The sequence below is a fragment of the Rhinolophus ferrumequinum genome, chromosome 9 (genome assembly GCF_004115265.2).
Source record: "Rhinolophus ferrumequinum isolate MPI-CBG mRhiFer1 chromosome 9, mRhiFer1_v1.p, whole genome shotgun sequence".
Classification (NCBI taxonomy): Eukaryota; Metazoa; Chordata; class Mammalia; order Chiroptera; family Rhinolophidae; genus Rhinolophus; species Rhinolophus ferrumequinum.
In genome coordinates this window covers 42331721-42349867 of record NC_046292.1, presented here as the reverse complement: position 1 = coordinate 42349867, position 18147 = coordinate 42331721, and the positions used below count along the sequence as shown (strand labels likewise).

General features: G+C 34.0%; 1 protein-coding gene across 3 annotated transcripts in view; it reads left to right on the top strand.

Moving 5' to 3' along the window:
- OMA1 (OMA1 zinc metallopeptidase) overlaps positions 1-18147 on the top strand; it is a 52729-nt gene that overhangs the window by 14524 nt on the left and 20058 nt on the right. For all 3 annotated transcript variants that reach the window (XM_033115881.1, XM_033115882.1, XM_033115883.1), the window contains exons 6-7: positions 2054-2182; positions 5305-5379. In XM_033115881.1, the coding sequence (XP_032971772.1) occupies positions 2054-2182; positions 5305-5379 (204 nt within the window). The remainder of the gene's footprint in view (positions 1-2053; positions 2183-5304; positions 5380-18147) is intronic.

The window sequence follows — 18147 nt, the reverse complement described above, 5'->3', positions numbered from 1 at the left end:
GATATATGAGGAAACTGATGTTTAAAAAGACTCTAAGTAACATCACTAATGTAACAAAGTGGCAGAATTGGGACTTTAACCCAAGTCTTCTGTTTGCAAGTCTGCTTTCTTTTACCACAGTTTCCTGGTTTTTGGCAACACTTTCTTATAGATCATACAATTCAGATTGATTTATGCTCCTGTGAATATACATCTTTTTGACTTGTTATGAGCCCATAAAAGTAATATATTTGTTTACTCATTTTTATTCATTAAAAATATAAGTGGTCTTTTTTTATCCATTCATCTATCGATGTACAGCACAGGGAATATAGTCAATAATATCATAATAATTGCACGGTGACAGGTGGTTATTACAAGACTAATTGTGATCACATTGTAAGGTATATAAATGTTGAATCACTGTGTTGTACACTTGAAACTAATATAATACTGTATGCTAACTTCCCATTAATAAAATAAAAAAATATGCATAGTTCTTTTATACAGATAATTAGGGAGAGGTATATTTTTCTTCTGAGTTACAGGAAAATTTTAAAAATGTTTTCTTTAAACAAATATATACTAGAATAAATCTGAGCAGTTGAAATAGATTTTATCTTTCAAGAAATAGCTTCATATCTGCAAAATCAAACAATTTTGGACATTTTTAGCATTTAAAAGGTGTTAATATTTAGTACATTTGTTTTTCTGGCATATCATTCAGTGCCTCGGCATCTTCTTGTCATCTCTTTCAGTGCAAGAACAACAATTAGATGAGATATAAAAAACAAACAGCAGTCTTAAAAATAGAAAGTCATTATTAATATTTCTTTGGCAGAGTTCTTATAATTATCTACACTATGTTTTTTTCTTTTAGGAGTATCCATTTTGATTTGATGTAGCCTTTTATGTTGTTTTCTTTATTCCACATATACACACAGATTTTGCTGTTTAATAGTAATTATATTCTTCAATAATTAATAACAAGGATGTTTCCTTCCATAATGACTTCATCTTTTGGAGTTTTTCTCTTTCATGCTTAAATCATTTCATAATTGTTTTTCATGACCCACAGTTCTTATAGTGAAGCAAAGAATACTTTGTGAGGGCAGATTATATTGTAAAAAGAAGTAGTCTAGATGGTTATTTTTAGTTGTCAGCCATGTTTCATATATTGAAGTAATGATTCCTACATTATCAGTATTAGCATTACATTGACATTTATAATTAACCTTAATGAACAATGAACAATCCAATACATTAGACTTATATTTAGCTATTACTACTCAAAACATAAACTTATATTTAGCTATTACTATATTTAGCTATTTTAAGCTAAACCTTTTTTGATTATTGCTCTAAGTAAATACAAAAATTCATAGAACCCAATTTCCTGGTGAGAAATGCTAGGCTTAATAAAATTGCAGACTCACATAAATAAATCATACTTCATCTATTAAGGTCATGAAGACAAAATTTTTATTTAAAAGAAACTTCTGATCTTTTTCTGAATTGTTCCTTGTTTTAACTGTTTCATGTGTTAAGTAGTATTTTGTTTTTTGTCCAAAAGTGTAAGTATAATAAACACATTTATTTGATTTTTAAAAAGATTTAGCAACTGTAGTAAGAACTAAAACTTCCTAGGTTGAACTCCTTGTCCTGTTAATAATAGCTGTGTGAATTTGGTCAACACTTTTAACCTGTCTCCTTCTTAGTTTCTTTATCTATAAAATAGGGATAATTGTACCTCTTTCACAAGATTATTATGCTTCTTAATATAAGAAACTCGAGATGAATGAACTTGTCATTGTATCTGAGTGATGGTAAGTGGCTCACTGAGTGTAAATTGAATGGATGAATGAATATATATAAATACGTAAGCATGGGATGGTATAAACAGACTGGGAAAGGATAAAGCACACAGAAGAAAAGAAACTTCCAGTCTTAGTTGGTGGAGTTTAGTTAAACACAAGTAATTATTTAATGTGATTACACATGATGAACTAGAAAATGTAAGCATGTACTGTCTCAATGTATTAAATGTAATTTTCATTATTTTGATTATTCTCAGGCAGAAAAGGCCAGCTTTGTTCATTTATTGGATTTCCTAGGTCTGATTTTTCTCACAATGATTTGGGCTGTTTGTCCTCGAGATAGTTTGGCACTTTTGGGCCAGTGGATACAATCTAAATTGCAGGAGGTAAGTCTGAGACAATAGCTTGAATTTGTAATGCCCTGTGGTGAGAATATTTTAATATTATTGTAAAGCGACAAATACCAGAGATGTTTTTACATATTATTATGAAATATGGGTACTAATTTTTAGTGTCTTACGTTTTCTCATTTTTAGGGGATATTCTTAATAATGAATATTCAAATTAGAAAATATTACATCTCTCAAATGATGGAGGTAGATGGGTTAGAAGGGCTTAGCAACTTTTGGCTAACATAATTTTTTTTTGACATAGTTATGGGTCCTAAAGAGATAACCCAGTCACAAAACCTTCCTTTCCTTCTGTTACTTTACCTTTTATTAATAACTCTCCACTTTTGTCTTCTATAGTGACTGTGGGGTACTCACTAGATGACTCTCCCTTCCCCTAAATATTTGCATTTTGATGGGGACTCTTAAGACCTATAAACTTATAGGCATAGGGTTGGCTGAAGCTGCTTTACCACCTTCTCCTCTCCATTCCTAGTTAAACTAACATTGCCTAGAAAATACTGAAAGGACAGTCTTACTAGGTGTTTGTTAACTTTTTAGTACTTGTGTATAATGATAATCATCTCATAAAATTTATTGAGTCTCATTTTGTTCAAAACACTGCACTACTGAAAGTAGGTCTTGCAATCCTGATAATTGCTTTGTTAACTATGATTAATTATTTTATTTTACATTTTTTTCAAATATTTCCTCTTGTCCTGGGAGGTTTGGTTATTTAGGAACAATCTGTTATTTGTTTATTTAATGATTTGTGGAGCACCCATCAGAGTGCCATCTGGGTGCTGTTTAAATCTAATGCCTAAAATTATTTTAGACAAATTGTTTTTGAAATTGGGTAACTAAGTCTTTTGTTCAGTGTTTCCATATCATTTGGCTTTATTTATATTGAAATAAAGATTCTTTAAAGGGAAGAGAAGAAATGATTATAGCTTAGGTTATAGGATCTCATATTTTGAATTTTATTTTTGTCATGTGCTGGGAAGTCGAGGGAGTTAATGTAGAAAAATCTCTTGCTTTTTCTGCAGTGGAATCAGAAGATTTGGTCATAAGAAAGATAACTTGTGGTTTCTTTCTTGAAATACATACTTGATGAATCCTTCTACTTCAGAATAATATTTAATTTAATAATTAAACTGAAAATAAATAGGGATTACTTCTGTTTGAACTCTTTTCCTAAACCAAGTCCTCTCTTCTCCCCCCAGTTTCAGTGACAGGGAAATATTTCTTTCTCTAGAAAGCCTTGCTTATTTTGATTAGAGACCAGAGGGAAATGGGGATAGTGAAGTCATTAAGGAAGGGAATTGTTGACATTTGTTTGCCAGAGAAAGGAAGAGAACAAGGAAGAAGTAGGGGCCTTCACTTAACCATTGGGGAGCCCTATTTATGTAATCTTAAAGGTTTGGGTATAATGTAGCAGCCTTCATAGAGTGCTATCAGGCAGGGTTTTGAGAGCTATTAGTAATAATTATAGTAGCTAACATTTATCGAGTGCTTACCATATGTTAGGCAGTAGGATAAACACTGCAGATTGATAGGCTTTGATCAGAGGGACCTGTGTTTGAATTTAGGCTGTTTTAAACCTAAATTCTATAGAACTTGGACAGGTTACTTCACCTGTATAGATCTCAGTTTCTTCATTTGCAAATACTGGCTAACTCAAAGCATTGTTGTGAAATGAATGATACATTTAAAGCAGGATTTTTCTCAATATAAGCAGTATTGACATTTTCGACTAGGTAATTATGGCGGGAAGTTATCCTGTGCATTACAGGATGTTTAGTAACCTCTAAACATCTAGCTGCATCTAAACATCTAGACTCTCCCCACTAGATGCCAGTAGTACTCTGCCTTCCCGCACCCCCACCTTGCTCCTCCAGACAATCAAGAGTGTCTCCAAATATTTCCAAATGTCCCGGGGCAACACAGTGACATCCCATCGAGAACCACTGGTTTATAGCATTTAGCACAGTACTTGGCACAAAGTGAGGGCTCAATAAATAGGAGCTATTATTGATATTATTGTTAGCTCATTTCATCCTCTCTGTAACTGTAGGAGATTGGTACTGTTATTGCTCCATTTTTCATGTGGTACTACTAGGCTTAGATGGGTTAAACAGTTAGCCCAGCTTAACAGTTAAAAAGTGTCAGCATTTGGACTTGAATATAAGTTTGTCTCCTTTTAAAGACAATGTTTTTAAGCAGTTAAACTATCAGAAAACTTTATGGAACACCTGTAGATGAGTCGTGGAGCGTGAAGACCCTGATATAGTTCAGCAACCTAAAACAGACATGGTCGAGGAGGAAGAAAGTCTTATCTAATGGTCACATACTGTGGATCAGATTGATATTATTTCTAGCCATCACTAGACATGTAGCTACCTCTGAAAAATTGCTTCCCCAATTAATAGCTCTTTTCTCAAAAGTCCTGCCTTTTGATCCATCTCCTACAAAGTTTTAGTACTTACTGAAAATTAGAATTTAACTGGAAAGCATTCACATAAATACAAGTAATTAGGAAAATTAAAGTTACAATATCTATTTGCATTTTTTATTGAAGTTGGAAGGAAATTTCATTTTCCTAACTAATCAATACTTAGAAAAAAAAGGAAATTAAGGTAATTTATCAAAGAAAGAACATTCTGCAGTATGGTTAATTTTCCAACTGAAATAAATCCTCTAGTAGTGTCACTGACTATTATATAGCTATGTTTTTTCAATTTTCTTTTAAAACCTCAAGATCAAAATGTTCCTTGGCCATAATAAAAGATTGCATCAATAAGCTTTCTTAGGGAATCTTCTACATAGTAGGTGGAGATTATAAGTGGAAAAATAAAAGTACTGTGGATGATACTATAGACTCTCTAGAAGATTGTAGGCATGATTTTATTTTATTTTTTTCTATTCTGTGCTTAAAAAAACATTAATCTCTGGTGGAGGAAATAAAGGCTGCGCTTTATGTTTTATACCATGGTGTTCTTTAAATGTAATAATGGAGAGTATAAAAACTTTATCCTAGATACTCCATGAATTTAATTTTAAAAATCTCATTTTGTTATGAAATAACCTTAATGGAATTTTTCTTTCTTATTTCTTCTTAGTATATGTTTGATAGACCATACAGTAGAACATTGGAGGCTGAAGCTGACAAAGTTGGACTACAGCTTGCTGCAAAGGTAAAATGTTTAGTTGCGAATACAGTGTCCACACAGTAAAAGATAAATGTGCATTGTCTCAATGAAGTTTGGCATGGGCAGTGAATGACAGTTCGACTGTGTATAACTTTTCATTAATACCATTTTAGATCTGTGCCCTTTGGAAGTTCATGCTCTATTTTATTCCTCTCTCTTGTTTCGCTTATCTAAGGAGGCTTTTTGAGAGAATAAGATGATATGTAGCTGTTTTTCCCGATTTGAAGAAAGGTTTATCTTATTGAAGCTATGAACCTGGCTGAGCAAACTGAATTTTTACCATTAAAATAAACGGTAGAAGAGCGGGCTTATTACTCTGTATCTTTCAGATTATTTTTGTTGCAGCAGCTGGCTTCTTTTTGCTAGCCATAGAGAACGGCTCTGGGTGTTTACCCTGATTTAAGTTAGCTTTGTTCATGTCTATTTAACACAGCACTTTATGCCTGGCTGCTGTTTTTAATCCCCGATGATAACTGAGTATTATTAATAGTAGGACTTAACATTAGAAGTAAAACTGGACTTTTTTTTTAAATACATTTTGTTCGGCAATATTGGGAACAGTGTGTTTCTCCAGGGCGCATCGGCTCCAAGTCGTTGTCCTTCATTCTAGTTGTGGAGGGCGCAGCTCAGCTCCAAGTCTAGTTGCTGTTGTCAATCTTTAGTTGCAGTGGGCGCAGCCCACCATCCCATGCAGGAATTGAACTGGCAACCTTGTTGTTGAGAGCTCGTGCTCTAACCAACTGAGCCATCTGGCCGCCCTGGATTTTTTAAAATGAGTGAAAACAATGCCACTTCACATATTAGATTCAAATTGTATTTGTTTCTTTGTTGTGTTTTCAGTAGTTATTAAAATCCTAACTATTAAAAATCACTATTATTTGAACTTCTCATTATGAGTTTTATGGATTTAATTTTACAAATCAAGATATTACTCATTCACAAAAGCAAAAGCAGTCTTGAGTGTTACATACGTAGAATTAAGTGAATTATCAGACTGCATAGATTGAGAGGGTCCCAAATAATGATCCACAGATTGGCTATATCAAGATTTTCCGAATTTTAATTACTATGGTTTATAAAATCTTCTTTTTAGGTAAGTGTATTCTGGTTAAGAAATGTTTGCCTATCTCAATAAATTGTTCCTATTCTATTTCCAAGAAGCTTTATTGTTTTGATATCTTTTTTATATATAATACCATGTTTTCCCGAAAATAAGACCTAGCTGGACAGTCAGCTCTAATAATGTCTTTTTGAGCAAAAATTAATATAAGAACCAGTTTATATTATATTAATTATATTTATATTATATTACGACCCAGTCTTATATTATAGTAAAATAAGACCAGGTCTTATATTAATTTTTGCCCCAAAAGACACATTAGAGCTAATTGTCTGGCTAGGTCTTATTTTCGGGGAAACACGGTATGAGGAAGAGGTCAAGATAGTTTTTTTCCAGATGGATATCTAATGAACTCAGCACTGTTTATTAAAGAGTCATTTTTTTCTCCACTGTGCTTCATTGTCTTTATCACAAATGTGGGAAGATTATATGGAAGTCTGTTTCTGGACTCTCTATTCTATTCCATTGGCCTGCTACTTATTTTTGAGTTAATACCACAGTATCACTGTAGTTTTGTAGTAAATCTTGATATCTGAGAGCTTCTGTCCTCCAGTGTGCATGACTGACTTGTTATTTTTGCTTTTTTGCTTTTTCACATAAATTTCATAGTCTATAAAATTACACACCTGTACAGAATTATGCCTGGGACTTTGGAGTTGGGTGCATTAAATATAGATCAATTTGGGGGCAATTGACTTGTTTCTGTTCCTTGGTAACTCATCCTTGATGGACCAGCTCACGTTTTTTTCAATTGAATTTGTTAGGGTGACATTGGTTAGTAAAATTACATAGGCTTCAAATGCACATTTCTACAATACATCACCATATATTTGATCCCCTTTTCCCTCTTCTGCCGTCCTTTGTCTCCCCTTACCCTCTGGTAAACACTAAACTGTTGTCTGTGTCTATGAGTTTTTGTTCGTTTGTTGCTTTCAGTTTTATAGCCCACGTATAAGTGAAATCATATTGTTCTTGACTTTTTCCATCTGTCTTATCTCGGTTAGCAAGATAATCTCAAGATCCATCCGAGTTGCGGCAACACTGTTATTCAACATAGTATTGGAAGTCCTAGCCAGAGCAATCAGGCAAGAGAAAGAAATAAAAGGCATCCAAATTGGGAATGAAGATGTCAAATTGTCACTTTTTTGCAGATGTCATAATTCTTTTTTTTCTTTTTTTTCTTTTTTTATTGTGCAAACAATTTTTAAAAAGCTGAAGTAGATATGTCAATATCAAAATAGGTATCTGAGCAAAAACATTTACCTGAAATAAGGTACATGACATAATGATAAAAGGGTCAATTCACCAAGAAGAAATACAGTCCTAATGAATCACAAACATTCTTAGGGCATCTAGATGAATCCTTTCCAGAAGGCTTTCAATTTTCTCAATGCAGGGTTGCCACAAGCCTTAAATTTGTAAAAATACCAAAAAACAAAATACCTGTGAAGTGTAATAAAGCTAAGCACAATAAAATGAAGTATGCCTGTAATGATCTGATATATATATACATATAGAAATAATTTCTATATGTATATAGAAATAATTACAATTAGTTTGGTAAACATCCATTACCACACATACCGTGTTTCCCCGGTACAGATGTCATAATTCTTAAATAGAAAATCCTAAAGACTCCACCAAAACACTATTAGAAACAATAAACAAATGCAATAAAGTTGCAGGATGCAAAAATCAATGTATATAAATCCATTGCGTTCCTATATACTAACAATGAAATTTCAGAAAGAAATGAAACAAAACAAAACAATTCCTTTTGCAATTGCAACAAAGAGAATAAAATACCTAGGAATAAACTTAACAGGATGGGAAATACCTATATACTGAAAAGTATAAGACATTATTAAAAGAAATTGAAGAAGACACAAAGAAATGGAAAGATATTCTGTGTTCATGAATTGGAAGAATCAGCATAGTTAAAATGGCCATATTACCCAAAGGAATATGCAGACTTAATGCAATCCCCATCAAAATCCCAATGGTATTTTTTTTTAAAAAGAAATAGAACAAAAATCATCAGATTTGTATGGAATCACAAAAGACCCCAAAGAGCCAAAGCAATCCTGAGAAAAAAGAGCAAAGCTGGAGGTATCATGCTCCTTGACTTCAATTTATACTACAAAGCAACAATAATCAAAACAGCATGGGATTGGCAGAAAAACAGACACAAAGACCAAGGGAATTGAATTGAGAACCCAGGAATAAACCCACATATGTATGCATGGGCAGATAATTTTCCACAAAGGAGTCAAAAACGTACAATGGAGAAAAGAAAGCCTTTTCCATAAATGGTGCTGGGAAAATTGGAAAGCTATGTGCAAAAGAATGAAACTAGACTACTGTCTGTCACCCTATATCAAAATTAACTTGAAATGGATCAAAGACATAAATATAAGACCTGAAATAATAAATTGCATAGAAGAAAGTAGAGGTACTAAACTTATGGACCTTGGGTTCAGAGAGGATTTTATGAATTTGACCTCAAATGCAAGAGAACTAAAAGCTAAAATAAATGAATTGGACTATATCAAAGTAAAGCTATATCACTCATCTGCACAGCAAAAGAAACTATCAGCAAAACAAAGAGGCAACCAGCTGAACGGGAGAAGATATTTGCAAACAACATCTCCAGTAAGGCGTTTATATCCAAAATATATAAAGAACTCATACAACTCAACAACAAAAAACCAAACAATCCAATTAAAACATGGGCAGAGGACCTGAACAGACACTTCTCTCAAAGAAACATGTAAATGGCCCACAGATGTATGAAAAAAATGTTCCACTTCACTAGCTGTTAGGGAATGCAAATCAAAACAACAATGAGATACCACCTCACACCTAATAGAATGGCTGTTACCAACAAGACAAGTAATCACAAGAGTTGGAGAGGCTGTGGAGAAAAAGGAACCCTCATACACTGCTGGTGGGAATGTAAACTGGTACAACCACTATGGAACAGTGTGGAGGTTCCTTAAAAAAGTTAAGAATAGAATTACTATACACCCAGCAATCCCTCTTCGGGTATCTCCCCCAAAACTCTGAAAACATTTATTAATAAAGATATATGTACCCCTGTGTTCACTGTAGCATTATTCACAGTGGCCAAGGCATGGAAACAACTGCAATGTCTTTTGATAGATTGTGATACTTATATACAATGGAATATTACGTGGCCATAAGAAAAAATGAAATACCGCCATTTGGATGGATGGATCTTGAGATTATCATGCTATGTGAAATAAGTCAGATGGAAAAAGCTGAGAACCATATGATTTCACTCATATGTGGGGTACTGTTCTCCGTCATTTTCTACAGTTTTGTCAGTAGAAGCTGGGCAAAACCCTCAGGCTAGAAAGCCAAGAACTCTTTTTTCAAAAATTTATTTTTCAATTACAGTTGACATACAATATTATATTAGTTGCAGATGTACAACATAGTGATTAGACATTTGCATATCTTTTGAAGTTATCACCTCGGTGAATCTAGTACCCATCTAATACCATATAGTTATTACAATATTATTGACTATATTCCCTGTGCTGTACTTTATATTCCCATGACTGTTTCTACTCATAGATACAGAGAACACAAAGATGGTTGCCAGAAGGGCTGGGGGTAGGGAGATGGGTGGAAAAGATGCAGGGCCTTAAGAAATACAAATTATTTGTCTTTGCTTCTCTATAGTTTGACTATAGTGTCTGGCTTGATATTTTTCATTAGTTTGGAAATACTCAGCTTTTATTTTTTGACATATTGCTTTTACAACATTTTTTCCCTTCTCCCCTCTGGCATTGGGATTACATATATGTTAGATTTTCATATGTCTCTTCTGTTTTTATTTGTTTTTGGTATTTTCTATCCTTGTGTCTTCATTTTTCAGCATGTGTGTTTTCCACTACTATCTTGTAGTTTACTAATCTTATTTCAGCTGTGTCCATTTTGCTATTAAACTCATCTTTGAATTTTAAATTCCAGTTATTGTATTTTTCCATTCTAGAATTTCCATTTGATATACACACACACACACACACACACATATGTATATACATATACATATACATATATGTGTGTGTGTATATATATATACACATATATGTGTGTGTGTGTATATATATATATATATTTATAAACTTCAGTTTTCTGGTGAAATTTTCCATTTTGTCCTAACTTTCTTGAATACGTTAATCAAATTTTTTAAAAAAAATGTTCATATTTGTTAACCACAATATTTTTATTATCTCTGGGTCTGTTTCTATTGTCTCTTTTTGCCTTTGGTCTTTTTTCTTGGTATGCTTGCTTATTTTAGATTGAATGTTGTACATTTCATATAAACAGTACAATAGGCTCTGAGTGATAATTTCTTCCATAACAAGGGGTTCTCCCTGTAGTTTGGTGGACAGCTAGAATGTAGAGGATCCCTTCAGTGTGTCACAGCCTGAGCTGAGTCTTCATAAGTTTCAATTTACCTTTAGTTCATCTTCATTCATAAGGGTATTGCTGTCTAGGGAAGCCTACTGAAGGCTTGTAGTGTCTACTGCGTGTGCCCAAAAAGGGGTACCAAAAAATATGTACACATTTAAGAAAGGTGTCACTTTGGTCAACTTTGCTCAAGCAGTAGTTTGCTGTCATCAGAAGTGTCTGGACGCCGATGGTAACCACTTGGAGCACCTCTTGTAATTGCAGAAGTCAAACATGACTTGTGTTCATCTTTTGTTATCAGTATATATTGAGTATTACAATTTTAATACAGTTTTTCCCTTTCTTAAAATGTGTATACTTTTTTTGGCACCCTCTGTATATATTCAGTTCCTCTTCTGTAGTGATTCCTGAACTTAATTTTTTGTTCTCATCTCACCATGAGACTGTAGAAATCTCTACTCTGTTTTTTCAGCCACTTTTTGTTTTAAAAAGTGCTCTGTGCAGCTTAAGAATTGATAGATACCATGGTGAACTGGCATCAAGAGTTGTCTCTGTTTCCCTTGTCTTTCAGATCTTGACTTCTTAACTTTGGCTGTCTTTCATGACTTCTAAGTTTGGCTCTCTAGCCCTGATAGATATCCAGAAATCTCTGTAGTCATCTCTTTCTGTTTGGATTTCTTTTGAGTTCTGCTCGCATTCTCAGTCTCTTGCTCTTCACTGCTTAAAATTGAACAGATTCGCTGAGGGGAAGTGTGACACACAGAAGATCAGACTCACCTCTGTGAGCTTTCCTACTTTCTGAAATTTTGGCTTCTCTAGTTTTGGCTAATTTAGTAACTCTAATACCTTTGAACAAACATTACTTATATTTTATCCAGATTTTCTGACTGTTTTTTTATAGGAACATTGTTCTGTTGCAAGTTACTCCATCACTGCTAGAAGAGGAAGTTCTAACTTAATCTTTTTAATAGCTACCTAATCTTCTATAATATGGATAATTCATTTAATTATGTACATACTGATGAACAATTTGGGTTATTTCCAGTTTTTTAAATTATAAATAATTTTGAAATAGGGATCCTGGTACCCATATTCTTATGTTTCTTGGGCTTTCATAGCTGTAGGGTAGGATTGCTGACATTTACTTATATATTTTTAAAAGATAACTCTCAACTATTCCAAAATATTGACAGCAAATATTTATAGTGGCATATCAGAATGTCCCTTTTTTATATCCACATCAGCACTGTTTGTAATCTCTTTAATTTTTGTTAATTTGGACAAAAAATGGAATCTCATTGCTTTTAAACATTTGCATTTTCTTGCCTAGTCGTAAAGTTGAGCATATTGTTTCATTTTTAGTGGCTATTTTATTCTTCTTTTGCAGATTGCCTTTCATTATGTTTTTGCTGGGCAGATTTTAAAAAATGCATATTCTAGGCTCCATGCTTTGAAATTCTAAATCAGTAGCTAGATGATGAAGCTCTGAATCTGAATATGTTTAGGAGCTTCCAAGTGATTCTGATACCCAGGCAAATTTGGGAATTACTACTTTGAGTAATTACTTCATGAGTAATCAAATGTCAGTTTTGTGTTTTTGGGTGACTTGGTAAGTTAAATTTTCTGTTTAAAAAAGAATGAAATTAGAGAATTTAGTAAAAAAAAAGTATTGATATCACTTTGATTATTTATAACATGCACGCTGTATTTTTTCAAAAGTATATCTGGATAGATAAAACTATGATTTCATTTCTAAAGCAAACTAAATATTGTGTTGTGAACTAGCTGACCTTTTTTATTTATTTATTTATGTGTTTATGTATTTATTTATTTATTTATTTATTGCCAGTTGTGATATTATCATTTATTTCAAAGGAGAAAACAATATTGCCACCAGTGTTAAGTCATGAATACATAGTGATCCAGGTCACTATGTTACAATGTCTTTGTAATGGAGCACTTAGGATATAAAAATGCCATCTCTGAATACAAGTATTTATTTCCTGACAAAATGGAAAAACAGTATAAAAACCTCAAACATTATATTTATACTACCATTTATTTTAGGTAATAACATTATCTGCCATTTAATATTTATTTTGTGCTAGTAGTGTGCTTATTATTTTATATAAATTGCCTAATCTGATTCTTGTAACTCCATGAAGTAGTTACTATTTTGAGCATTATTTCCATTTTATAGATAATGGACCTGAAGCCCAGATAGGTTCAGTTACTTTCTTGTTCACAGGTACAAAATGGTAAAGCCATGATTCACACCCCGGTGTGTATGATTTCAAGGCCCATGCTGCAGTTTGGTTTCTGCCCCCACCTCTCTACCATAATTTCATTTCTCAAGTTCAACTTGTCTACCTTCATGTTGTCATTTTCCACACTGACTTTCCTACCTTTATCTTATTCTTTCTATTAGCAGCATTTCATACTACTAACCATACTCCCCTTTAAAAAATGTGTATGTATTTGTGTGTGTAGCCACACATTTCATTATAGTATAGAAGGTCATTTAGTATTATAATGGGAAACAAAGCCTGCACTGACCCCTCCCTTACATCCAGAGGTGAAAATCCCCTTAAATTCTTTTAACTATTTACCTCTGTATTTCTATGTAATATGTTTATTCTGTAATTTCTTGACTCATTAGGTTTTGACATTATTGGTTTCTTGTTATGGAAGATTAAATCTTTTATAACCTGACTGATGATTTTATGTGCTTATTTGCCAACTGTATTCCTCTTTGGTTAAGAATCTGTTCAAGTCTTTTGCCATATTATAGTTGAATTGTTTGTTTTCTTACTATTGACTTTAGAATGCTATTTACACATTCTGGATACAGACATTTGTTGGATATGTGATGTGAAAGTAGTTGTTTCTCATCTGTGGGTTGTCTTCTCTTTAACAGGGTTTCTTTTTTGCAGAGCAAACCTTTTTAATTTTAATGAAATCCAGTTTCAGGAACCTCCTAGGAACCTCTACACCAATATCTGGGGCGAGCTTCTTTCTGGTATCTTACTTCACAAATTCCAGGCCTTTCTGCCACCCTGAACTCCTGTCTCCTAACTCTTTAGCTTACCTAGGCTCACCATACTCTGCTTGAGTTCTGCCTTCCTTCGTTATGGTCAGGAACCTGTCTAGGTAGGAGAAGGAACAAATCTGGGGATCACCTTAGGTGTTTCTCTTGAGGATTATATTCTTGACCTTCTTGTTGTCCAGTACCTGAAAATGTTTGCCTTGTCTAGTTTTATAGTTATTTATGGTGGGAGGACAAGTCCAGTACCAGTTATTCTCATGGATGGAACTGAAAATCCCCAAATTTGTCATTCGTGATTGTCCATATTTTACAAGAAGGCACTAAGAAACTTTACACAAGCTCTATATGCATAGGTTGAGATAGTGGACTTAAGTGTAGGATTATAGGGCAGTGAGGTAGCTCTTTCTTTGGGGAACCTCCACATGGAATATGTCTAGGCCTTTCCTTTATGGCTCTTCACGTGCCTCTGTGGAAGAAGCTTGTAAAACTGGCTGTCACTGTTTAGGGGTTGAGAGGGGAGGGAGGTGAGGGTTTTCCCATTCATTGTAGAGATATTTACTTAATTCTCTGTCCGAACCATATACCTCACCCTTTTTCCCTACGTACCAAATACTGAACCTTTCTGGAGTTCCCACAGTGCAGGGTATCAGTCGGCTGCCAAAGAAACAATACAGTGTATTGATAATGGATGAGCTCTGGAACTAGTCTGAGAGAGACTCTGCTTTGCCAGAGAGTACTAGCCGTGTGATCTTGGGCAAGTTATTTATCCTTTTCATACCTTGATTTATCTCATCTGTAGCATAGGAACAATGATAGGACCTGTATCACAGAGTTGATACAATTAAAGTTCAAAGATCACTAATCTATTTATGTTCCAAAGTCAGTCTGTTATTTCCTCTATATTTCACAAGTATCTCAAACCTAATATATTCAATGTTAAATCCTTGATTTCTTTTCACACCTGTTTCTCTTCTAGTTTTCCTTTTCCCAATAAGTATACCACCTTATGTTCAGTTGCTTTTGGAAAAAACCTGGAGTCTAACTTACTACTTCTGTCTTCTTTATCATTTACATGTAATCATTTATCAAGTCTCAGTAGTTCTATCTATAAAGTATATCTCAATATTTTTCCATCTCCACTATTAGCATCTTTTACCTGTACTTCTGCACCAGCCTCATTATCGCTTTCTTTGACTCCCTTATATTCCCTTCCATTCCATTCTCCACCCTGCCACATAAGAATCGAGTCTCGTAAGCTAGTATATTCATTTTCTCAAGGCAAGACATTGGCCAGCATTGGCCACCAGAGTTTTCAGTTTCTAGGCTGACTAACCCTCTAATTCTCATTGACACATTCTTTTTAATATTTATTAATATAATCAGTTAGAAGACAGATCTTTTAGGCCCAGGTGCCACTCTCTTTAAATTTACATAGCTCTTCTCTGATCTGTTACATTGATTTTCATTTATTAATTCACCATCTATTCATTTATTTAAATGGGAAGTATACCAGTTTCACTTTATTATTACCTAATTGAGGAGAATGAGGTTGAGGTGAGGTATAAAGGAAGAGGTTAGAACTTGTGATGGTAAAGATCCCTTCAAAATTCTGGTGCAGTCCTCCTCCATCACTGCGGTCTAAATGTCAGTCAACAGAGTTGAAATCGAGAATACAGAAAAGAGACTCTTGCTCTCCATTTCTGTCCAGTGATTCTTCAGTTCCAGTGTGATGAGGTCTACTAGATGCCTTGAGGAGGAGTCGTGCTGTCAGGATCACTGTATACTTGTTGTGTGGCTATCATCTTCCAGAACGTAGAGATACACAATACCTTTATGGAGGTCAGAATTTGAGTAAGAAGCAGAGACATTCAATAAATAATTTTTATAGTTTGAAGTATTAGAATAGAGATATACAGGCTCCCAATTGAAGAATATCGCAGGGAGATGTAACTTTATCTAGGGATCAGGAAATTTTAGTCTAGGGGTTATACTGAGAAAGAAATTATTTGAAGTGGCGCTATGAAAGCTAAGTAGTAATTATTCTGGGGAAGATGTAGATTGGGTGTTTTGGCATGGCGCATAGCATGTTCAAAGGTAAGAGAAGTGACAGATCGCCTAGTCTAGGAGTTGAAAATTCGGTATGACTAAAATGTAAATAGAGTTCAAGAGCACCAATGTCAAGAGGTCAATCTGAAAGGTAGGTAGAGACTTCTTTGTTAGTAAGTTTAAGGATTTTATACTGTATCTAGCGTAGTGGTTAGTACCTTGGACCCGAGAGTCTGATTGATCTGTCTGAACTCGTCTCCTCCACATGACTGTAGTCAAATTACTTAACCTCTTCAAGTCTGTTTTCTAGTCTGAAAAATGGGAGTGATAGTACCTACCTCAAAGGGTTATTTTTAATATTCTAGACTTGATTCTTATTTGTGGCTGTATCCTGTTTTTGGACTTGGATGCATCAGACTCCCTTGACTTCTTGCTATTTAATATTCAAATCACATAACATAATTCTCTTCCTAATTCTATCCTTATTAGACAACCTTCTGATTGTAGCCTGGCTTCCTTTATATCATGCCTCAAAAGGCAAGAACATGCTTACTTGAGGATACAAATGCCCTGTGCCATTGGATAGTTTTGGTAGTTATAGCCATAAATTAATAAGTTGGCCTTCTGATTTTTATGTCAGTCTTGTGAGCTTGGTTAATAGGAATTGTTCTTAAGAGATGAATCTATTGGTCATGTACTGTCCCATTAGATTTATGCGCTTTTAAGGCCAAGGGCTAAAAAGAATATGGAAAATTCATTAAAATTAAGTTACTCATGAGGCCTTTCTCAAAATAGGCAGCTTGCCTTCCCTAGCGTGCTCTCTACTTCAACTTTAGTATTGGTTGTGAGTTTATTTTGTGTGTTTACATTTTTAGAGTTTTAATTTTTCATTTATAAGATATTTATCATTATATAAATTATCAGAATGACTCATACATCGAGTTAGTAAAAACTGGTAGGACTGAAGTGTGACTTAAGCACAGAATAATTAGCTGTCCAGTTATCAGCTGACCAAAAAAGATGTCCTGTGAAGTATTTGATTTGTTGTGTTTTTGTATTCATTTGCACTGTAAAGAGAATTTGACAGTTTACAGTTATTTATAGAAATGACTTGCTTATTTGATTTCACAAACAACTAAATCCTCCATTTTTATTTTTGAGTATGTTTCTTAACTATGAAAAGGAAAACTTATTTTCTTTTAGTGGTTCTGAACTGGGGTGGGGGGGCAGCCTCTTAGGATTATTTCATAAGATCATTTTTGATTGTCACAGTGATTGGGGAGGTGGGGATTACTGATGTTTAATGGGCCTGGGGGGTGGGAGGCAGGGATGTCATACATCCTATAGTCACCTGGAGAGCCCTCCAGAGGGAGGGATTGTCCAGCCCCAGAAGTTTGTTAAGTGGCCCTGGTGAGAGAGACACTGCCTCTCGGTTTCTTCAAGTGGCCTGAATAACTGTGCAGTTAGCACCATCTAGTGAGGGAAGTAGGTAATACGCAAAATTTACTTGCATCACAGAAGAGAAAATTCAAAATTTTAAACTTTCTTTAAAATAATAGGTTATAGAATCATAGACTTTTGGATCATGATGGAAAATTGGAGATAATCTAATCCACCTTCTCCTCTTACATATGAGGAAATTAGGGTCCAGAGAGGTGAAGTGATTTGTCTAATACCATATACCTAGTTAGTAGCAAGAGATGAGCTAGAATCCAGGTCTCAAAGAGTTTTCCAGATTGGTGATACGAGCCTTTCTCATAGCAAATGGACTATCTTTGTGTTCTATTTGAGTTAATATCTTAGGTTCTTTGTTTAGTGATTCATTTAAGAAAGAAAAAATCCGGAAATGAGAACATGTCATTAATAGGTTTGCTATAAGATAAACTTTCGTAATGCATACATCATGCATTATATCTTGTTATAAACCTAGTGTATTACCTAGAGAAATGAGACAGGCTTTTGTGTATTTATTTAATTTTTTAGTTGGTATGATTTCAACTCTTAAGTGTTGAGTCTTATGATAAAACCTCACTGAGAATAGAGAAAAATATATACATGGAAATTTATTACAAATTAATTTATTGTATTGATTGATGAA